The sequence below is a fragment of the Bubalus kerabau genome, chromosome 1 (assembly GCF_029407905.1).
Source record: "Bubalus kerabau isolate K-KA32 ecotype Philippines breed swamp buffalo chromosome 1, PCC_UOA_SB_1v2, whole genome shotgun sequence".
Lineage (NCBI taxonomy): Eukaryota > Metazoa > Chordata > Mammalia > Artiodactyla > Bovidae > Bubalus > Bubalus kerabau.
This window is the reverse complement of record NC_073624.1, coordinates 8,845,065-8,868,682: the sequence shown is the minus strand read 5'-3', so window position 1 is coordinate 8,868,682 and position 23,618 is coordinate 8,845,065. Positions and strand designations below refer to the sequence as shown.

The following is a 23,618-nucleotide window of genomic DNA, read 5'->3' as shown; positions in this document are numbered from 1 at the left end:
CATTAGAATTCTTTTTTAAATGTCTCATATTTCTTCAAAATTATCAGAGATTATTTTAGCCTTTGGTTAGTAATTGCTGAGACTGAACAACGGGTACATGGAGCCCTTTACATTGTTCTTTCAAATAAATATGAAACAAAACAAAAGCTTCTCTGGTGACTCTAATCACAGCAGGATTGAGAATCACTGGTCTGTAATCCCCAAACCAGATCATTTCCCCCATAAATAATTGAGACAGTTCTATTTAAAAAGCTGTCTTAAAGAATTAAAAAAGATACATAAAAGACTAAAAACACCAAATTTATTTTCCAAAATACAAGAAAAAGGTACACATTAAATTCACTTTGCATATACCAATAACAAAAACAACAAAACCCCACCTATTTCATGCCCTACTTTATCTCAACTTAACTCTCAACCAACTGTGGCATCCACAAGAAGGCAAAGATTTTTGGCCCTTTTTTGCAGAACCTGTAAGGTGACATGAAAAGATGTGAAACATATACCCCAGACTCAATTCTCCTGAGACAAGCAAAGGCTTGTTAACAATGAAGCTCCATACTGATGGAAAATGAGAGGCTTCTTACTGCCAACTTATCCAGGAACTCTGGAATAGTCATCTGCTGTTTGAAGCATTACCACAACTTTCACTGCTGCTCAATGTTATTTTGAGGTAAAGTTCAGAGCATGGAGGAATGAAATTCTCTTCAGTTTCAAATGAACTAATATTTAAACCTGAAAATATTATCAAAGGTGATTCTTTTTCTCTTTAAAAAATAAACCACCCAGACGAATTTATTGGTTTGATGTATACTTGTTTAATAAACCTGACAAAGAAAAATCAAACTATCATTCTATTTTTGCACAGTATGAGAATCTATAAAATGTTTTGCGTTCTATCAAAAATAGCTACTGAGATAATTAGACTTGATCTGAGCCTGCCTCAGAATACTGGGGGAACTGCAGACACTTGCTTATTTGTGGACTGGAGCCACTCATGCTTACCAGACGGCTACTGATGACATTAAGCTCTCGTATCACCATGCTCAGGTCTTCGTGCAACGTGACTATGGCATTTTTTACCTCCCCAAGAAGAACATTAGTGGAATTGTCTGCTTCAGGCTCCCTAGACAGGTCTTTGGTTGCCTGAGAACTAGAGCAGGACATAGAGGTGAAATGGTCTACATTCTGAGTGGAAAACGCTACCCAATTACTGCTAGAAATAGAACTTGTCTTCTCTTTGGCAGAACCAGAGTTGTCTGGAAGAATTTCCAGTAGGTTGAGGTGGTCATTTTCTTTTTCATCGGAGGACAATGGACTCCTAGGAGCGAAAGGATGATGAATCCTGGCTGTCTTATCTATATTTTTAACAGAGGCAGAAGAAGACTGTTGATGGGACAAAGTCCAAAAGGAAGGTCCGGCCAAAACTGGGGGTAAGGGATGAACAGACTTCACTGGAGAGGCTGAATCAGGGGATGACACAGATAAAGTAGAAAAGGAGAATGTTCCCTCAGAGGCAGTTGAAACTAAAATGTATAAATGAAAGACAAAGATTAGGCAACATACAAATAAGAGTAATAGCTTACATAATTTTACAATGTCAGATTCTATCTGGTCTCAGCATAAACTACTTAGAATTTTATATGTTAAAGAGTCACAATAGGCCCAAATAAAACCAAAGCAGGAAACAGAGAAAATCTAAAGATGTATGATACATCAATAATACCCTAGAAAAGGGACTTAAATAGAAATATCAATATTCATCTTGACTCTCAAACTTTGCCCAATATATTTTTACACTACACATATCAGAGAGCAGAAAAGTAGAATATTACACCCTCTTCTACTCACTGCCAGAATTTTAAGTTGACATTTAAAACAGAAGGTCTAAGAAACCTGTAACTTAGATTCCTTCTTTTTCTTGTTTTTAACAGAAAATATTATGGCAAAATGAACAAGCAACTACAAGTGCCTCGGAGTTACAAAACTGATCTTTTTCTCTCAATAGTCAAATACAGTCAAGGCTGAGTCCAGCCCATCCGAGATCCAGGACACTTTAGCACTTGCATATAATTTTTCTTTTCCACCAAGAAACTACAAATAAAATGAAAAGCATTCTAAGCCTATTTTCAATAAAATTAAAGATTTGATAATGTTTTTAACTTCCCTTCAGGCAAAAATCATATTAAATCTCTTCTTTCACACTTTATTCTAAATCATTATTTCCCAAACCATTATGGAGAACACTGTGTCCTTTAAGATATAAAAAGATGTTTTGTGAGAACTGGGTTTCAAAGTCAAATAAGATTGGCCAATCGCACACTGTGCCTCCCATTAGGAGATTAACAATATCCGTTAGCATATTCAAGGTTCTGAGAAATCCACAGTACAGTTGACCCTTGAACAACATGGGGGTTGGGGTGCTGGCCCGCCCCACATTCAAAGACCCCCATATAACTTTACAGTTGGCCCACCATATCTGCAGTTCCAAATCAGCAGACTCAATCAACCTCAGATTGTATAGTACTGTTCTGTGTATTTACTGAAAAAAAAATCGTGTATAAATAGACTCATGCAGTTTGAACCCATGTATTCAAGGGCCACCTGTAAGTTATTCAAGTGTTTTCCAAACTTTATTGGACATAGATCATTTTCTTGTCTCCTTGGAATGTCTATTTTTATACATTTATGCCTTAGGTGGGCTTCCCAGATGGCTCAGTGGTAATCTACCTGCCAATGCATGAGCCGTGGGTTCAATCCCTGGGTTGGGAAATGGCAACCCACTCCAGTATTCTTGCCTGGAAAATTCCATGGATAGAGTCTGGTGGCTACAGTCCATGGGGTTGCAAAGAGTCAGACATGACTGATGTGACTGAGCAGGTATGCTTTAAAAGGTGATACAAGTTGTCAAATTTCAGTGTCAAAGTCTTTGAAATTAACTTTGGACTTACTACTTTAAAAAAATTTTAATTGGCAATTCCCTGGCAGTCCAGTGATTAAGACTCTGTGCTTCCACTGCAAGCGGGCACGGGTTTGATCCCTGCTCTGGGAACTAAGATCCCACATGCCACGAGGCATGGCCAAAAACTAAAAATAAATAAAATAACAGTGAGAATAATTTGAGAATAAAATAATTAAAAAAACAAAAACTTATTCACTGTAAGTAATAGAAGAGGGAGATTAATGCTTACCACTTAGCACACAAGACTTATCTTTCTTTCTTATTTTATTTATTTTACATATTCATGTCATTCTAAACTAAATTGGACCTCTTGTCTAAAAATGTGGCCAGGGCAGACAGCTTCTATTTTTGGCTTCAAAGCCACCTGGTGCCTAGCTCCAGTTCTCAGGAAAGAATTCCAATCACAAAACTTTAAGGGGGTAAAACGAGTATTCTCAGCTGGTGCAGCAGCAGGACACAAAAAGGGGAGTAGGAACTTCATTAACAAACGGTCAAGACAGGACGAGCACACTTGAGAATCCAGGTCAGGCTTATCCAACCTGCTATCCTTGGATTAAAACAAGGGTATGTGGTTACCATCCTGCCAATGACGGAAGCCTCTATATATGCGTGTCCTGAGTCACTCTGCAACTCTCTGGGCTGCACTCACGGCTGTCATTGGACACGTCTCTATGCCACCCTCCTATTTTCTATCAATATATCCTGGATCCTTGTCTTTCTTGGTCTATTCTCAGGCTAGAGTAACACATTCTCCAGTGGCTAGCATCTCACTTCAGAGACCCTCCATGTACCTTCTCCAGAAAACACATCTCTAGACTTCTGCCAGAGGTTGTGAGAGTTGGTTGAATATTCAGGGCAACTGTTCATCTGTTTGACAAGGAGGAAAAGTCTGAGGATTTAAACTGCTTTTCAAATAGCTATTTTCGAATTCTCTTTATTTAGCACCATACTCCAATAACAACCTGTGGAATAGGCTTCATAATCCCATTTAAAACATGAGGCAAAGGCATCTCAAAGAAGCAAAGAAACTTTCCCAAGATCACAAGGCTGAAAAGGGGTAAGGATGTGACTCAAATTCAAGTCTCTGATGTTAAAGCATATAATCTAATCCACTAAGCTCTACATCCACACCATTCTAGTATATTATAATTATTTTTACTCTGTTAGAGAGTTATGTTAAATTCTAGATATAAAGTTGAGAAGGCAGGCAACCAGGATGGTGAGGGATGTAGAAGGGTTGCTGCTGTTGCTGCTAAGTCGCTTCAGTCGTGTCCGACTTTGTGCGACCCCAAAGACAGCAGCCCACCAGGCTCCCCTGTCCCTGGGATTCTCCAGGGAAGAACACTGGAGTGGGCCGCCATTTCCTTCTCCAATGCATGAAAATGAAAAGTGAAAGTGAAATCGCTCAGTCATGGATATGCAAATCTTTACCCCCAAACAGATAGGAAGACAAAGGGTAGGAGGCCATATTTAGTTAATTGAAAACAATCAGAAAATCTTAGTAATATTTATCTTCCATTTCTCATATTGTGTACAAGTTGGAACTGCGGTTAGCAGGAGAAAGTAACAGGAAAAGAGATTTCAGTCCAGTTGAAAAATGAAAACGTTTAAATAGTTGTGGTTTCCCACACATGACATGCGCTGCTTTGGGAAGCGGTGAGGTTCTTAACACTTACGGAGCTCATGCACAGCCTGAGCGACCATTTGGCAGGGACGTTTCAGGCAAGATCAAGGCATCAGCCGACAGAACTATATATCCTTGGTGAGATTCTAGGATTCTAGGACCCAAACCACATATGTTAGAGTACTAAGAAACTATTCCAGAAATAGTTCACTCTGGTCAGAAAGAATGATTTCATAAGGAAGATTTAAGAAGGCCAGGAGGAAAATAATATTTCAGTCAAATGTTAGTATAATGTTATCTTATACATTTAAAGATCTCTGGTTCCTCTGCCTGCTCTAAACCCAGCTTGTACATCTGGAAATTCTCGATTCAAGTACTGCTGAAGCCTAGCTTGAAGGATTTTGAGCATAACCTTACTAGCATGGGAAGTGAGCACAAGTGTCTGGTCGTTTGAACATTCTTTAGCATTGCCCTTCTTTGGAATTGAGATGATAGAGATTTTCTTTTCTTGGGCTCCAAAATCACTGTGAATGGTGACTGCAGCCATGAAATTAGAAGACACTTCCTTTTTGGAAGGAAGGCTATGACAAATCTAGACAGAGTATGAAAAAGCAAAGACATCACTTTGCCAACAAAGGTTCGCATAGTCAAAGCTGTGGTCTCTCCAGTAGCCATGTATGGATGTGAGAGCTAGATCATAAAGAAGGCTGAATGCTAAAGCTTTTGAATTGTGATTTGGAGAAAACTCTTGCGAGTCCATTGGGCAGCATGGAGATCAAACCAGTCAATCCTAAGGGTAATCAACCCTGAATACTCATTGGAAGGGCTGATGCTGAAGCTCCAATATTTTGGCCACCTGATGTGAAGAGCTGACTTATTGGAAAAGACCCTGATGCTGGGAAAGATTGAGGGCAGGAGGAGAAGAGGGCAGCAGAGGATGAGATGGTTGGATGGCATCACCGACTTGATGGACATGAACTTGGGTGAACTCCAGGAGACGGTGAGGGACAGGGAGGCCTGGCGTGCTGCAGTCCATGGGGTTGCAAAAAGTTGGACACGACTTAGCGACTGAACAACAACAAATATATTTCAAGATAACACAGTTATGGTAGGCAAACATGTGTGACATGATGAATACCTGCCTTCAGTTTTATGCTGAAACTGAAAGTTGCTCAGTCGTGTCTGACTCTTGGGACCCCATGAACTATAAAGTCCATGGAATTCTCCAGGCCAGAATACTGGAGTGGGTAGCTGCCGGGAGCCGGCATATTGCATATTGAGTGAGGATCTGTAATAGCTCAACTGGAATTCTATCACTGCCGGGAGCCAGCGTGAGGCACTCCGCCCATGACAAAGGTCATGAGGAAGGAGGCTCGGCATACGCAAAGGCGGGATCGAGCCTCAGGAGTCCCCCTGGAAATTCTCGAGCATCTACCCCCAAAACCAGAGTCTGCCTACTTTCTGCTTTGTGCTTTCACCTACACCTCTGACTTTACGGGGGGCTGTCTCCCACTACCTCTCTCTGAAAAAAGAGTTAGCTTACAGCTCCAGTTAATAATTCTTGGATGTGACAGTGTTTAACCTACAAACTCCTTTGGAAATCCTCTAGCCTGCCTGAATAGGTTTTTCCGGCCACATGTGATTGTTCAGAGCCTCCCAACTGTGAGAGGCAGGAGATGTTCTAAACTGCCTAAACACAGATTCCTTTGAGTAGTTAAAAGATTGATTAGAAATTGTATTGGTGAAGGGTTTTTCACTTGTTGGGCCAATGTTTGCTGCTAAGTCTCCATACTCCTTACCTACTGTGTCCTTGGCAGTGTACTGATTGATATAATGGGCGTATAGAAATGTAAAATGCAGCTTTGTCCAATGCTTTTTTGGAGGCTGGTGCCTGACTTTGGAATAATCACCTTTAGAGAAAAATAAGTTTCTTAAAATGTTAACAGGCCTCCGGGCCAGAAGATGATGTCAATCACCTGAACTTTTGCATATGATAAGTTTGAAAGCCTGGCTTAGATTAGAACCAGGAACTGCTGTCCTTGCATGACTCCACCCCTTCCCCCATTATCCTCTATGCATAACTTAAGGTATAAAAACTACTTTGGAAAATAAAGTGTGGGCCTTGTTCACTGAAACTTGGTCTCCCCATGTCACTCTCTCTCCCAAATTCTAGCTGAGTCTCCATCTGGAGCGCGGAACCCACCATGCTTGCTAATTATGCCTGGGCTTCTAAGATCCGACCGGGGAGGCCTCAGTGTCTCCTCTCCTTTGGGAGAACGGAAGGACGCCTGCGGCCTACGTAAGTGGTGCAAACTTCTTGTCTTGAAGTTTTATTGGTCTCCCGCGTAAACCAAGCTACTCAGCCTCTTTTCTCCACTGAATTTTCCTACTGAGCTATCCTCATTCTATTACTCTTTGTATCCTTAATTAACGTGTAATTAAGCAGTTGTTTCCTGACCCTCGCCTATGCCATCTCTCCTTCGAATACCCTGGATCAGCTGGGGCTGGACCCCGGCAGGTAGCCTTTCCCTTCTCTAGGGGATCTTCCCAACCCAGGGACTGAACCTAGGTCTCCCACACTGCAGGCAGATTCTTTACCAGCTGAGCCACCAGGGAAGCCCACAGTTTAATGCCAGTGTTTCTTTAAGTGCGGTTCCTGAACCAGCAGCAGCATCACCTGGGAATTTGTTAAAATGAAGTTCTAGGGCCCCACCCCAGACCAGCTGAATCAGACACTGGGGGCTGGGGCTCAGAAAACTGGGTTTGAACAAACCTGCAGGTGTTTCTGCTACGTGCTTTGGTCAGAGAATCACTGCTTTTTGCTGTATGCCCACCTTTCTCCTGCTGTGTAGCTACAACTGCTGAGTAAACAGCTTCTCACTGTTTATAGTTCTGCAGCTTTGATTCGTAGGCTGCTTGATGCTTTTGCTCATAAGGACCCACTTCATCTCTAATTGCTGCACGCCAATTTACTTTTGTTTCCAAACACACTGCAGCTGTACCAGCCACTGCACACTGCGCCTCAGGGTGCATCTCCCTCCCCGTTTAGTGACCCTTCTCTGGCTCACTGCGGAGGTTGTTAATGAGCATCCTCTTCATACAGTCGACCCCCCAGAACTGAAATGCAGCAAGTATTGCAAATCAGCTGCAGCAAATGGCTGGATTTAAAAGTCTCACTGTGTGATACAGGCATGCTAATGAATGCCAGACTCGCTTGCAGATAGCACTGACAAGATTTTTCCAATTGCTGATGTGTTATCTCTAATTTTTTATACTCACACATAACACTGGATCTGCTAATTAGGGTCACAAAGAGTCGGACACGAATGAAGCGACTTAGCACGCACACACTGTTAATTATTATACTACAATTTTAAACTTAAAAAGCATTTGGAAGTACTGGGTTGAAAAAAATAAGATAACAAATACTTCTGGAAATATTTAAAGTTATCTTTAGCAGTAAATGTAAATTTTTCTGCTAGCAGCTGGTCTTTGGTAAACAGTTCACTGTACAAGAGAGGGATTTTTTTCTTTTTCTCATTCTCCAATTCATCTCTTTCAGTTTTCCTCACTAATATAGAATGGCTGTCAAGTTACCTACACACAGGAATTATACTATCCTGATTTTGTTCTATGGCTAAAAAATGAAACATTTACAAAATTCTTTGTAACCGAATTATTCATAACTGCCAAAAAGTGGAAACAACCCAAACGTCTGTGAAGTGATTATGATAAAGAAAATGTGTTTATCCATACATTGGAATTTTATCCAGCCATGAAAAGGAATGACTTACTGATTTATGCTACACTGTGGATAAACTTTGAAAACATGATGCTCAGTGAAAGAAATTAATCACAAAAGGCCTCATGTTGCATGACTCCATCACGTGAAATGTCCAGAAAAGGTAAATCCATAGAGACAGAAAGTAGACAGTGGCTACCAGGGCCTGGGATAAAGGGGGCAGAGAGCAACTGCTTGTGTGTGCGGAGCTTCTGAGGGCAGTGGGAATGCCCTGGCATTAGTAGTGATGGCTGTACCGCTCTGAGAATACACAAAAAACCACCGATTGTCCACTTTCACAGGCTGCCTTCTATGGCACAGGGATTAGATCTCAATTTTTAAAAGCTGCCATATTTGAAAATTTATTTTTAGTATCATTATTATAAATAAGCCACATAAAAGAACCAGATTTAGGAGTAACATGGGGCTAGAGAGAAATGCTAGTAAGTCTGCCGCTTATTATTAAGTAGTTATAAATCACTTACGCTGGATTTTTATTGGGAAAATTGGATTATTGGATTCAAGATGAGTTTTCTCACTTGCTTATGAAGTATAAATGTGGTTCATTAAATTAAAAAAATCAAATCGGTGCGTCTTTCTGTCTGCACAAGAGCAGGCAGGAGCTGCACAGCTGGAAGGGTTGCTGGGGCCCTGTCTAGGGGGCGGAGCACCCTGGCTGTGACTTCCCTGGAGGGCGATAAGCCTTCCTCTCCCATCAACGCTCTTCTCCACATGGTGCCTGTGGACCACACTGACCACTAGCTCACCAGAGTTAGCTGGGATGGTCTGTAGAACTGCTTTCTATCATTTCCCCCATTGCCTCAGGGACACTGTTAATCGTTCTAACTCCAGAGGCTTTTATAGGCAAAAAGAAAAAGGCATTGTAAATTGTAAATGAGTCTTTGGTGTGTGTGTCACTTTAGTTTCTTTTCCTAGCAAAGGTGAACTGAAAAACAGCTACAAAGAGCAACTACTGCTGAAATCCAGAGTGAAAAAAAAAACGGAACCAAATGAGACAGAGAGGAGGAAGCCAGTGAGAATGGTCACCGCTATCTCAACAAGACAAAGTACAGATAATTCAGATAATTTTTTCCTCCCCCAAACTAGAAAGTAAAATCCAGTGCGTCTAACACACTCACCCTGACTGTGGCTTATAAGACTATAAGGAAAGCTGCCTGCCACCAAATTGGCTTCAAAGTATGTACTAGCTCCTTCTTCCTTTTTAGTGCGTGTTAAACTAACGACCTAAAACAACAGTTTGAGCTTCAGACAAATAAGCAGAGGAATTGAAGGAATGGGCTGTTCTCAGGACAGAGGTATTGAGCATCAAAAGGTCAAAGGAGGTTGCTGCAGCAAATTCATTCCTCTCATTCAGTAAAGATATTAAAGCTGGCTGCCTTAGATAGTCTCCCTGGTATCTGAGAACCGCTAAAATATGCAAGTATTTTTTTAATTTGTCCAGTTCATTATCTCCAAAGAGTTTTATGACATTGGACCTGGACCCTTCCTATAAACAAACACTTAAATGAAAACCAGAAAAAAGGTACTCTGTTGTTATCCTCCACCACCCAGTATCCATGGAGACTAACATCCATTTAGTCTCATCATTTCTTGAATTCCTCAACCACAATGACCTTCAGCCATTCCTCTGAGTATTCCCTAGAATGTCATCACTCACAACTGCCCTACTTTGAAACCTTGTTTTCCAAGATTACTTTTTCTTCTCAGTTACTTCCAGCTCTATAGATTCCTTTTACATTCCTTTTTATACATCTACACTTTGGCCTCATTGATGCAATGAGACCATAGATGCAATGATCTTTCTGTTTTCTGTCTTTCTATCAGTGTCCTCTTGGTTCTGGCTCCTTTCTTAAACCAGTCTAGAATCCCAGGATCCATCACTTTAGCCATTTTCTGGCTACTCTCTTGCTGAATGTCTTCTGCCTTCAGTTCAGTTCAGTTCAGTTCAGTTGCTCAGTCGTATCCGACTCTTTGCGACCCCATGAATCGCAGCACACCAGGCCTCCCTGTCCATCACCAACTCCCAGATTTCACTCAAACTCACGTCCATCGAGTCAGTGATGCCATCCAGCCATCTCATCCTCTGTCGTCCCCTTTTCCTCCTGCCCCCAATCCCTCCCAGCATCAGAGTCTTTTCCAATGAGTCAACTCTTCGCATGAGGTGGCCAAAGTACTGGAGTTTCAGCTTTAGCATCATTCCTTCCAAAGAACACCCAGGGCTGATTTCCTTTAGAATGGACTGGTTGGATCTCCTTGCAGTCCAAGGGACCTTACTTGCTGCTAATTTCTTTCTTTGGCCTCGCTGGGTGGCATGCAGGATCCTAGTTCCCCAACCAGGGAATTGAAACTGTGCCCCCCTGCAATGAAGTCTTAGCCACTGGACCATCAGAGAAGTCTCCTTGCTACTAATTCCTAATTCAGGAGTCAGCAAAACTTTGATATAAAGGACAAGATAGGAGACCTTTTAGGATTTGTGGTTCATACGGTCTCTGTTTGAACTACTCAGCTCTGCTGATGTGGCACAAAAGCAGCCAAAGACAATATGCGAGCCAAGTAGTATGGTTGTTTTCCAATAAAACTTTTATTTACAAAAACAGGCAGCGGGCCAGATTCCGTCCAGGCTGAAAGTTGGTCAATCCCTGTCATAGGCCTATTTCAATTTAAATATCTGCCTTTTTCATTTCTATCCCTGGGATGCTCAGCACGGGAAAAAAAAAAAAAAAAGCCCAGACCTAAAAAACTGGACCGCTACAAATTACTGCTCCTCTATCTTCTCAGAGTCTCAGCAGCTCCTTCTTCCATTCTCTGCCGTGGCTGTTCTAATTTTTTTTCCAGTTTCTTCATGGAAAAAACGAAACCACTCCAAACCCTCAGGCTTGGCAGGTGACCCCAGACAGTAAGATATGGAGGCCATGATATACAGAGTGCAGCCCATGAATGTTCAGTACATTAAATTATTAAGAACAATAAGACCCTTCCCTCACATCCAGTACACCCTTTCTCCTCCTTCCTCATGGGTTCTCAGCACGAGGTGACTCTCTTTCTGGTCTGGATTCTAGTCTGCCTTCCCCATATCACCCTCCGTCTCAGGATCTTTCCCCCTACCTTGCTCACCAGCTCTTGTCTCTATCTCTCACCTCAAATCTTTTCCTTCAGCCGACTCATTGGAAGAGACTCTGATGCTGGGAAAGATTGAAGGCAAAAGGAGAAGGGGGCAGCAGAGGAAGAGATGGTGAGATAGCATCACTGACTCAATGGATGTGAATCTGAGCAAATTCCAGGAGACAGTGAAAGACAGGGAAGCCTGTCACGCTGCAGTCCATGGTGACTCATAGAGTCAGGCACAATTTAACAACTGAACAATGACGCTTTTAACACTAAAATTTAAAATAAAATATATGGCATTTTCTATTTACCCACATATTTACAATTTCTAGTGCTATCTTCCCCCCCTCCCCCACGATTCACTGGGGTCTTCCCCTAGACATATATTATGGCTTTAACCACTGTGGTGAGATCCACCGGGTCCCCATCCTGGGTGGCAAGTTCTCTGGACACCCTCAAGGGCTATGCCTACATAGTAGAGTTTGCCACTGAGAGCTCGGCCCAGGCCACCATGGAGCTGGACAAGAGCATCTTTAAAGGTCGGGTCATCAAGTGCTGCCCAAAAGGACCAACTTACAGGGATCGGCTCCACAGACCACAGGGGCCTTCAGGAACACCCAGGTGCCGGGGGGGAGCCTTCCCCCACAGCAGCCTCCAGGGCTGGGCCCGTTCCAGACTGTGAGAATGGAACCGGGGGTGCAGAAGAGTCTCACCATGGTTTTTACTGTGCTGAAGCGAGGACCTGATTTTGAGAGTGGGGCTGTAGTGGGGTCAGGAGTTAACACAGCTCTACTGCTGCTGCTGCTAAGTCGCTTCAGTCGTGTCTGACTCTGTGTGACCCCATAGACGGCAGCCCACCAGGCTCCCCTGTCCCTGGGATTCTCCAGGCAAGAACACTAGAGTGGGTTGCCATTTCCTTCTCCAATGCATGAAAGTGAAAAGTGAAAGTGAAGTCGCTCAGTCATGCCCAAGTCTTAGCGACCCCATGGACTGAAGCCTACCAGGCTCCTCTGTCCATTGATTTTCCAGGCAAGAGTACTGGAGTGGGGTGCCATTGCTTTCTCCCCACAGCTCTACTTGGGACCATTTACTCCACGCAGAATAACTGCTCCACCCTCTTCATTCAGCGGGAGGACAGTCCAAACCCCAGGCCAAACCCATGGGGGCCAGTCTTGACTGTGGAGGGCACGGGGCAAAGCTGCAGGTAGGTGAGGCCCAGGCAGCCGGGGTCGGCTCCAGTAATGCCTTTTATAGAAAAGTAGAAATGTGTGTCTTATTGGTCAAGAATTTGGGCAGAGTTTACAAATGGAATATGAGACTCCTTCTGAGTCTCCCTCCCTTTCAGGGTTTCCCTTATAACTTTTCAACTTTGTTGCCAGTACTGAGCTCTCTCTTTTGACACCTCAACCTTTATGAACGGAATAGTATCCTCAAGGTCTTAATTTCAGCTAATTATTTTTCTGCTTTGGAATTCAGGAAATCAGTTGACTCCCTTTTATAGATAGCAGTATTCTATTCCGATGAAATTCCCCCATCTTTTCTTCTGTTTTTTTTTTTACATATATTAATCACAATTATTTTAAAGTATGTATCTTATAACTTCATTATCTAGATTATTTATGAGTCTGTTTCTGTTGTTTATTTTATCCTGTATTTCTGGTCATTTGTTCATTTCCTGGTATGCCTGGTAATTTTTTGGTGAATTCAAAACCTTATGCATGAAAAATTGTAGCACCACTCAAGAAAGGATTTCATTGTCTTCAGATACTTTGCTCTAGCTGAAGCTGGGTTTCAGCATTTGGGAGGGCTCTTCTATTTTCCAGGCTGTCCTTACTCCAGAATGTACCTCTGATGCATAGGGTGTAGCCCTTTAGAGGGCCCAGCTGAAAGGACGGCATATTTACCGTAGCCCCTATAATTCTGCATATCCTAAACTCCAACCTCCGTCTTCTTAGCACCACAAGACTATCAGAATCTCTGGTTAGCTTCTTGGCTTCTTCCCATTTAGTTTCTCGGCACCTTATCCAAAACCTGAGCAGTTTAGCAGGAGGCAAAAGTAACAGTAAGAAATTACACAAAGACTTGTGGACTTTTTCTCTGTGATTCCCTCCCCTCTGAAATATTGGCCCCTTAAGTCCCTGACACCTTGGAAGCCCCAAACGCAAACCCTACCTCCCAAGCTCAGTGAGACAGCAGAAAGCCCAGGCCTCTCGTGTTTCCTTGGCTTCTATCACCCTGCTCTGCTAACAGGCAAACAGGCAAGGGGGAGAAAATTGAGACACTACTCAGATGCCAGCTGCAGGTCCAGGCTCCTCTATTTCTGATGTGCTGGCTATAAATTGAAGAATCCCACGGTCCCCTCTTTGGGTTTGATAATTTGCTAGAAGGGCTCACAAAACTCAGGACCCTGCTTTACTTACTATGACTGGTTTATTATAAAGGAACAACCAAATGGAAGAAATGCATGGGGCAAGGTATGGGGAAGGGACACAGAGCTGCCGTGCCTCCTCTGGGCGGTCGTCCTCCCAGAACGTTCATGAGCTCACCAACCTGGAAGCCCTCTCAACCTCATGGTCCACGGTTTTTACAGAGGTTCCATTACATAGGCATGACTGATCAAAGTATTGGCCCCTGATTTTTTTTAAACTATCCATCACTGTCACCTGCTTGCTCTTTTTTAAAAAGCATTTATTATTTGTTTTGGCTGCACTGGGTCTTCATTGGAGCATGTGGGCTTCTCTGTGGTGCAGGCTTCTAGGGCATGTGGGTTCAGTAGCTGCAATGTGGGCTTACTTGGAATATGTGGGATCCTATTAATAGTTCCCTGAGCATGGAGTCTTATCCATTGGACCACCAGGGAAGTCCCCATTGGCTTTTGATTGATCAAATCATTGGCCATTCCTTCTCCTCTCCCCAGAGGTCAGGGATGGAGTTGAAACATAAACATATTCTGTTTATGATGAATAACAGAAAATGCCTCTTTATCTCCTATCACTCAGGAAAATGACAAGGGTTTCAGAAGCTCCATGCTAGGAACCAGGGGTGAAGACCAAATATACATTACTTATTGCATCACAGTATCACAATTCTTTCCCCTAGGAGCCTGACCATCAGGCGTTTTCTACCTTCGTTGTTTTATAATGATTTCTAATAGTTTTCCAGCTTTAACCAATATTGTTGGTGGAGGATTAGACTAATGCTATCTACTTCATTGTAAGTAGGAGGAAAAGTCTTCCTTGCTAACTGGTTTTAGAGGAACCTCTTGTAATTTTTCATAATTAAATATACTTGATATACAAGCTATGACCAAAAGTGTTCTCAGTTTTCTTTTTGTGGTATTTGTGGAAGAAATGGACCAAAGTAACAGCTTCCCAGGGTACAGCATGCACATGAGCTAATCATAACATGCACTGGCTATCGTAACCAGCATTAATTGGTTTCTCCATCAGTAGTCTCAGCAGAAAAGTTAATTTTGTGACAAAACTAAGAATTAGTTTTATTTTTAGGTACTCAATTAAAAAAAAATTCTGGGAACAGCAGTAAGAAGAATCTCTTACTAGTCACTGACCTTACTAGCATTAAGGTAAGTTTCTTTAACCTCAAACAATTTTGGCTTCCATTGTTTGTATTTCTATTGTACTTCTGACTTGAATTTGAGGCAGTTTAAAGGATTTATATGTTAAAAGTTCACATTTAAAAAATTATATTTATGAGTTAGTAAGCATTATTACACATGAGAATTAATAAACTACTTAGTCTTTGAAATGAAAAAAAAGTGAAAGTGTTAGTCGCTCAGTCATGTCCGACTCTTTGAGACTCTGAGGACTGTAGCTGGCCAGGCTCCTCTGTCCATGGAATTCTCCATGTAAGAATACTGGAATGGGTAGCCATTCTGTTCTCCAGGGAATCTTCCCAACCCAGGGATTGAACCCGGGTCTCTTTCATTGCAGTAAGGTTCTTTACTATCTGAGCCACCAGGGGTATGTACCAGCAAATGGGTTATTCTTTTACTAATTAACTCTAAGAAGAAAGTATAAACTATGAAATGTAGGATTTAACAACTGACAGCCAATGACCTGGGATCTCAACTGGCTTTATCCTCTATCAACCAGTCTAACAATACTGCAACCCTCTCAATGTTTTGTAAGACAGAAGAGGGAAGCAATTCTCTACTCTCCCTGCCCCTTTTTTGCAATCAGTACACAGCGCTTTTAAAAAAGGGAAAACACACACATACATACCCATATGGATGTATGTGTATGCACACACACCAATATACACACTAACCACTTTCTCTCATATAGATTTTCAATAAGTAACCTAAATGTTTGACAGGAAGCTCTTATTTAATGCTGGTGCTGCTGCTGCTGCTGCTAAGTTGCTTCAGTCGTGTCCGACTCTGTGCAACCCCATACACAGTAGCCCACCAGGCTCCCCCGTCCCTGGGATTCTCCAGGCAAGAACACTGGAGTGGGTTGCCAGTTCCTTCTCCAATGCATGAAAGTGAAAAGTCAAAGTGAAGTCGCTCAGTTGTGTCCGACTCCTAGCGACCCCATGGACTGCAGTCCCCCAGGCTCCTCCGTCCATGGGATTTTCCAGGCAGGAGTACTGGAGTGGGTGCCATTGCCTTCTCCGTATTTAATGCTAGTTCTTTCTAATTTGTTCTGCATCAAAACTGCTCAGAACTTGGGCTTCACTCAATCACATGTAACCGTGATGATGATCTGCTATTAGCCCTTTTTAAAAGAGGCACTTTCCCAACTCAGAAGTACCTCTCTTCATACCAACGGGTGGAGAATAAGAGAAGGCAACAAACCAGGAGACAGAAAGCAGAGAAAAGTAAAAGAAGAGTACTTCAAAAGAGGGGTTTCTTGTAGACTCACCCCATGTGGCTAAGGTCTTGAGATTTTCATCCTCCACTGGAACCAGGCCGGACTGTGTTGCTTTCTGATGACCCTTACTGATTACAGTCTCTTTCATTGGGTCAAATGTTGTGAATGAGGGAGATACATACAGTGTCTCCACGGAGGCCTGGTTACGGAAAGTAGAATCCGACTTTGATGTCCTTAAATGAGGGCCAATGAACTCTTCTTGACTAGATGGCAAATGTGCTGGTAAAGTCGTCAACGTGTCACAGTTTTTTGCAGCTGGCTGCTTTTCTAAAGGCATTTGCAGAGGGTTTCCTGTGACGGTCTTTGTAATGGTACTGTCCAAGTTCTTGTCCAGACTCACATTTGTCTGCAGAGATGGGCTTTTTTCTGAGGGAACAGGCAGAGCATCTGTAAAATAACAAATGAAAGAGCTATAAAAATAGTAAAATGGAAAGTACTCTATGTCAACTTTATTGCATTTTTAATAATTGGGTATTTTTATGCAGTAACAGAATTCTCTGCTGTTTAGTTGATTCTACTTTTTCACTGTTTCTATTCTGTCTATTTAAAGTATACCCAAGCATAAGTGATGACTAGTCATTCTGTGGCTGTCTTCTCTCTCTCTCTCTCCTCACTGAAGCCAAGGCCAGGCAAGCTTCAAATAACTTGTCTTTAAATATTTCTCCCTTCACCCACTTATCCATCTCTGAAACCACTCTATTTTTAGTTCCTTAAAACTTTCATCTCTTACAAGATAAACTAGAGAAAACATGCCACCTCATACTGGTCTATCCTCACAGAACCCCCAGCTACAAAAAAGTCTTTTTGCCCCAAAATAAAAAATGTCTTCTCACCCCAGTGTCTAATCCAGGGCCCATGAAAGAATATCACTCTCTTAGATAGCAACCTAATTTTAATAATAACTCGGTGGGAGAAAAGAAGCCATTTTTCCAGAACCGTTGTGACGATTACTAAAATGTACATTCCACTGGGTCAGGGATCTTTGTCCTTTTTATTCATTAATATCATCAAAGTACCTAGGATATAATGGGAAAAGTACCTGGATTATAACAGACAAGTAATATTTACTACAAATCAAAGGGATTGAGAGAATGGAGAGGAATTGAAATTTATCTACTGAATATGAATTATGAGCCTGGTCCAAGTTTCTGGATGTAAATTGTTACCAACACTGTCAGTGCTAGGGACTCGCTCTCGAATAGTTTCACGTGAAATAGTATATGGAAAGAAAGGAAACTGACAGAGGGCAAAAGGAAGACTGTCTTGTCTGAGCTCCCCCAAAGACAGGAGGCATGGGAACTGTGCGAGTTGCTATGAAGTGCTGGCACGTCCCAGTGCTCATCACAGGGCAGCTCACAGTGAGCAGCGAGATGCTCGGCACTATCACTTTCAGGCTGTGAGTTATTATAATGAAAAGCAAATTGTCTTTGACTCTAACCTTCTTTCCCATTTCATCCACAGTTGGAGGCTAACCTGGGCAAAAGTGCTGCTGGTTCACCACAGAATCAGACAGCTCAAGAAACCTAAATCTTTACCTCTACCAGGAATTCCATCCCCCACCCCCCTAGCCCTCTCATCTCTGGACATTTTCATACTTAAAAACTCAGTTCAACTCTCGCCTTCTCTACAACGCTTGCCCTGATCCTGTCTTTCCTCACTCTATCCTATTACTGTTTATCTTACAGTATCTTGTTAGGAGCCCTGTGAGCAGTTGTAACACGTCATCTCGCTAACTATTAATACAAGTCTGGCCGCCTACCTGAAAACAGGTTAGTTGAGGAGACCTTACTAGGAGTTTCCTTTGTACCCCAGCACCCAACAGTGCCATTCCCATAGGACATGTTTGATAAACGCCTGTTGAGTGGAAGGCCAAACTGAAGCACAAGGATAAAAAAGGTAATGGTTTTGGTTTTTAAATTGAATATAGTTTAACTACTTAATAGTGATTAAAGGAAACAGAAGATTGTTAGATAAAAATAACATCTAAAATATTCAGGTTTGCATATGATCATGTTATATCTAGGGGATAAAGGTTCTGTTAAAAAGATTAATATATTCTTAGTAGAATACGAGATCAATGGTATCCCACAGTGCATGTGTGCATCACCATATTTACATAAAAGCATGGCTAAGAAGTGAATTTTAGTCAAATATTTTTCCATTGACTTTCATTTTTCTTAGGAGAAAAGTCTTTCTATAAGTAATGAAATCACCTTGAAATTTAGCAACATGTAAACTAAGATAATTCAGAAGACAGTGACTTTCTGATGACAATATTCATAATAATACTCCAACTAAATCTAAAGAAAGAAACTGAAATCTCAAGACACTCCTTGAAACTCATTCCTCTGTGGATGCTTCAAGTGAACTCTGCTGGTATTCCTTCATCTCACTAAGCAATCTTTTCAATATTCTTCCCTGGCTCTGTTTCCTCTAAAATGTAGATAGTCGATCCTTGGCCCCTTTCTCTTCTGCCTCTACCATATCCCAGGGTGATGTCACCTATTACTGCTCTTAAAGGAGGATGAGATCCATCACCTGTATGCAAGTAATTCACACATTTTAATTCTGAGCTCTGACTTCTGCTGAGTTCTAGCCCCCAATACATACCCATCTCTCTGTACAGGGCGGTCTTACTACCCTGCAGCCTCCCCACCCTTAGGTGCTTGTTTTACCTCTATTAATATGACCATTAACTCCCCGGTCATGCAGGTTATTTTGGAGCACAGTCGCTACTACCGCCTCTAAGAGGTCTCCCCGCCCGTTCTCTCAGTTCATTCTGCACGGTACAGCCAGAGTGGCCTTTCCAAACTGAAAACCTGCTCATGTCACTTCTTTCCAGCACGTCTTCAAACTACTTAACAGGGTTTACAAGCCTCTTTATAAGTCAGTCCCCATTTACCTCTCTTGTCTTTTTTTGTACTGTTGTTGCTGTTCAGTTGCCAAGTCATGTCCAAGCCTTTGCGACGCCATGGACTGCAGCATACTCTTCCTAAGACTGTACGATTCTGCTTGACCTCTCCCAGTTCTTCACATTCACCATGTTTCTTTCCGGTACCAAGTCTTCGCCCATGCTGTTCCTTCTGCCCGAAATGCTCCTCCCTCTTTATACCTGACTCCAGCCTCCAGGCTGATGGCCATCAGGTGGACATACACTTTCACGTCTCTGGTTTCATGTCTCTCTGTGCTCGTCCTTCAGTCTAGAACATCCTCATCCTTACCCTTCTTCTCTATCAAAAACCTTTCCACTCTTCTAAACTCAATTCAAATACTGCCTCCTTGGTGAAATCCTTTATATATCCTCCAAGTTAAAATGAACCCCTATTTTCTTTGTTTTGCGTGATACAATGGGAATATTCTTGTTTTCACTTATCATTTCAAATATTTACAGCCCATGCGGTCGTGAAGAGTCAGACATGACTAAGCATGCACACACATCATATTTCAAATATTATTCATTCATTTGACAAATATTTATTAAGTATTAGCATGTGGCAGGCACTAAGCTCTGACGTCAGCAATGAACACATCTTGTTGTTGACACCTCGTTAGAGCTTGTTGGCAGCTCTGGCACCCCCTAGAGTTGGCACACTCACTCATGGCACATATTGTGTTCAACTTGTTCAATCCATAAATGACTGGCAGAGTACCTAACACTCACTTGATAAATGTTTGTTCAAGGAATCTTTATCTGGATGATCCAGTTGTTAAAAGGAACATGAGTGGAGGACAAGAGATGTCTTAGAGGACATTCTAATTCAGTCCTTTTGTGATACACAGGAGAACCTGAGATTTCTAGAGGTCAGGTGACTTGTCAGGCTCACAAAATGATTCAAGGGCAGAAGCAGGACCAGAAGCCCAAATTCCTGATTTCTAAGTCAATGCTCTTTTTATTAGGGGACTATGAGAAAGAATAACGAGAACCAGCTGCACAAAGTATTTCTTGACCAACAATAGTTGTAATGGTACATAACTAAAGTGACTGGAGCTTTGGGATCAGGACATTTGTCCCTGGGGCTGCCTTTAGGGATGCGGGACCCTGCAGAGGGGGATGGAGTTAAGTACACAGTTGGCCTGTGTATCTGTGCCTGTTTGTCTTCTCCCAGGAAGGGGTGTGGGTGGGGTAGATTTTTTTCTTCGATTCATATGAAGAAAGAATAGCATTTATGGAAAAATTTCAGAAGCCCAGGAGAACCTGTGGGGGTTTGATGGAGAACAGCAAAAGGTTTGTCTTTTTATGCTTGAATACAAAGCACAAAAGTGGATATTCTGTAAACACTAAAACACTAAAGGGATTGTTTCATGAAGGACTCCCAAATTTCTCTGGGAGAGAATTTCTGTGAGTTCCACTGAAAAGGCAGAGAGGAATACAGAGTGAATTAATTTGGTTGGCTTGCTTTATCTGGTTTCTCATTTTCTTTCCATTTAAACCTGAATGTCAAAAAGCTTTATTCTCAAGTATCTATCCAGCAGACTCCTGCATGGGAAGTCTAGAATTGAATTATGAGACTGTACTCAGTTTCTTTATTGTAACAGTGCTTTACACCTGCTAAAATACTTGATTAATGCAAAACAGGACCTTGAAATGTCAGTCATATTAAAACTGGTTGATAGTTATCTTTAGGAAGAAGCTTATTCCCTATGTAGGACATCAGACAGCAAATTTAAATACAGACATCACCAAAATGCCTGAAGCAAGGGAAGAAAAAAAGACAGCCAACAACACAACTCCATGCTTTGAGCCTAAGGACAAAAGAGAAATAGCTATGCTGCCGAAGGTATTGGAAAATGTTTTTGCTGGTTCAGAGACAATGATGAAATCATTTTTAAAAGAGAACATCAGATTTAATTCTGAGTTGAGAAACTTTGCCTACAGACAGGAACATTCCCATACTGGTAGCTCTTTTACAATTTTCAATAATTCCACTGCCTTGTTTCAGGTACTATAATCATTGCAAATTATTTTATATTCTATTATACTGAGAATCTAATAATGGGTGTTATATTCCAACAGCGCTATTGCTGTGATCAATTCTCCTGTTGGTCTGATACACAGTATCTAATTACAGCTACAAAGCAGAGACCTGGCAAGGATGACAAAAGATGAATGCCACACCGCGTCTTTCTGTAGTTTAAAATCATGTAACTAAAGGAGCTTCTACTTTAGTAATTATGTTAATCAGAGAAAATAGGACCTGAAGATAATAAGGCCATTTTGCTAAGAGGCCACAGTTATAAATTATTAACACAGAGGGGTGATTTGAATTGCTCATTAATATATTTGTTTAAAGTAGACAAGCTATTAATTTAAAATGGATATTTAATGTGAAACTTAAATAACATGTTTGACATGAACATTTTAATATATTTACCTTACAATATTTACATAAAGCCCCAAATAATCATTATAAGGTAGCATAGCTATACTCTCCCTACGATCTATGTTAAGTGTGTGTATGTACGTGTGTGTGTATAGGGGATGTATATACACACAGTTGTGGATTCTGAGAATTTTTTATCATGTATCATCATATTTAACTGTAGTATATATTATATCCAGATATTAAAATAAGGAAATATATTTGGAATTATAGTTATGAAATATGCCAAGTATATTTATTACTTCTTTTGATATATGTTTGAGGTAATGGCTTAGCTTTGCATAGAGAAATAGAGATATGGAGCACATTTAAAGGTGCTTTTCTTTAAAAATCATCAAGTGGGACAGCTGAGACTTTCAGGCCATGAAAATGGATTGTAATGTTGTGCTGTGAGCTGTGAGTTCAATGTTAGTGAAGCAACTGTATAAAATAAAGTGTCTTGAGACAGTAACACACATAAAACAAGGTTATGTGTTGATCGGCTGGTAGTGATATTGTGACCAGAGATCATGGGAACCTGAGTCCGTTTCCCAGGAGCAGGGATTCAGGAGGGAAGGTGTCAGTGTTTGTCGTGACCTCAGAGAACCAGACTACTGTATGTTCAACTTGAATAAATCCTGCCCAACACTTTACGAAGTTGATTGTAGCACTGGGGGAGCTTTTAAAACTCCCCTGGGTCAGGTTACACCAAGACCAAATAAATTAGCACCTCTGGCATGGGGACTCAGGGACAGTGGTCTAAAAGCCAGCGTGCACTGTCACTGCTAAAAACACTAGGAGAAGAGATAGGATAAGAGAAGAGACAGGATGATCACAGCAATCAGCTCAGCTCAGTTCAGACGCTCGGTCGTGTCCGACTCTTTGCAACCCCATGAATCGCAGCACGCCAGGCCTCCCTGTCCATCACCAACTCCCGGAGTCTACTCAAACTCATGTCCATCGAGTCAGTGATGCCATCCAGCCAGCTCATCCTCTGTCATCCCCTTCTCCTCCTGCCCCCAATCCCTCCCAGCATCAGAGTCTTTTCCAATGAGTCAGCTCTTCGCATGAGGTGGCCAAAGTACTGGAGTTTCAGCTTTAGCATCAGTCTTTCCAATGAACACAGCAATAAAGAGATGCTAATTTCACCCTCCCCCCCAAAAAAGAAAACGGATCATAATGATTGGATTATATTGGGTTGGTCAGAAAGTATGTTAGGGTTTTCCTGTAACATATCATGGAAAAGCCTGAATAAACTTTTTGGCCAACCCAATAAAATAGGTACTGGATGCTTATTATTAAATTTTACACCATAGTTATGGTCTCACCAATAATAGAAATTCTAATTTCCCTTAACAGATTATCATTATCAAAACTGAAGCTCTAAATATCTTCGGGAAGCTGGTGATCATTACCTAGAGCGACGTTTTCTGTCTTTTAAGCTAGCGTTTACGTGGATCCGGTGTCTGGCAGGCCAAGGTCTCCATGTGCTACAGAGCATACTCCAGGCTGACTGCAATGGGCAGGTGCCTGAAGGCGCAAGTGTTTGTCACCATCCAACCAATCCTCATAATCACAATAAAACCCTGCATGTGACTCCAGGAGAGTAAAATATTAAGCAGAACTGGACCAGCAGTCTAATTCTGACGTGACTTAAACATACGCAGTGTTTGAAATGGTACCTGGCCCACAGTAAACAAATGTAGTAAACAGGTACTGTTATTCCAGGACAGTCTAAAGAAGTGGCATTATGAGGGACTTGCTGCCATGGCCCTGTCTGGAAGCAGATGGGGACCTGAACACACAAGGTACTCTCCTTTCCCCCCAGAAATTTCTGCATTCGCAGACCACAAAGCATAACCAAGACTTTGTG

General features: G+C 41.8%; 1 protein-coding gene and 1 long non-coding RNA gene across 4 annotated transcripts in view; one reads left to right on the top strand and one right to left on the bottom strand.

The window, feature by feature from the left end:
• Positions 1-329: 329 nt before the first annotated feature.
• The window catches only part of ENTHD1 (ENTH domain containing 1), a 93,211-nt gene continuing 69,922 nt past the window's right edge, over positions 330-23,618 (bottom strand). For both annotated transcript variants that reach the window (XM_055566822.1, XM_055566828.1), the window contains 2 exons: positions 16,377-16,772; positions 330-1,526 (listed from right to left, as the gene is read on the bottom strand). In XM_055566822.1, the coding sequence (XP_055422797.1) occupies positions 922-1,526; positions 16,377-16,772 (1,001 nt within the window). In that variant the 3' untranslated portion in view covers positions 330-921. The remainder of the gene's footprint in view (positions 1,527-16,376; positions 16,773-23,618) is intronic.
• On the top strand, positions 5,539-23,374 carry LOC129642297 (uncharacterized). 2 transcript variants are annotated; one of them, XR_008709607.1, is made up of 4 exons: positions 5,539-5,586; positions 6,760-6,885; positions 15,000-15,076; positions 23,105-23,374. It is a non-coding gene; the product is annotated as an uncharacterized LOC129642297 (long non-coding RNA). The 2 variants fall into 2 exon arrangements; XR_008709603.1 differs by lacking the exon at positions 5,539-5,586 and having other exon boundaries at positions 6,752-6,885.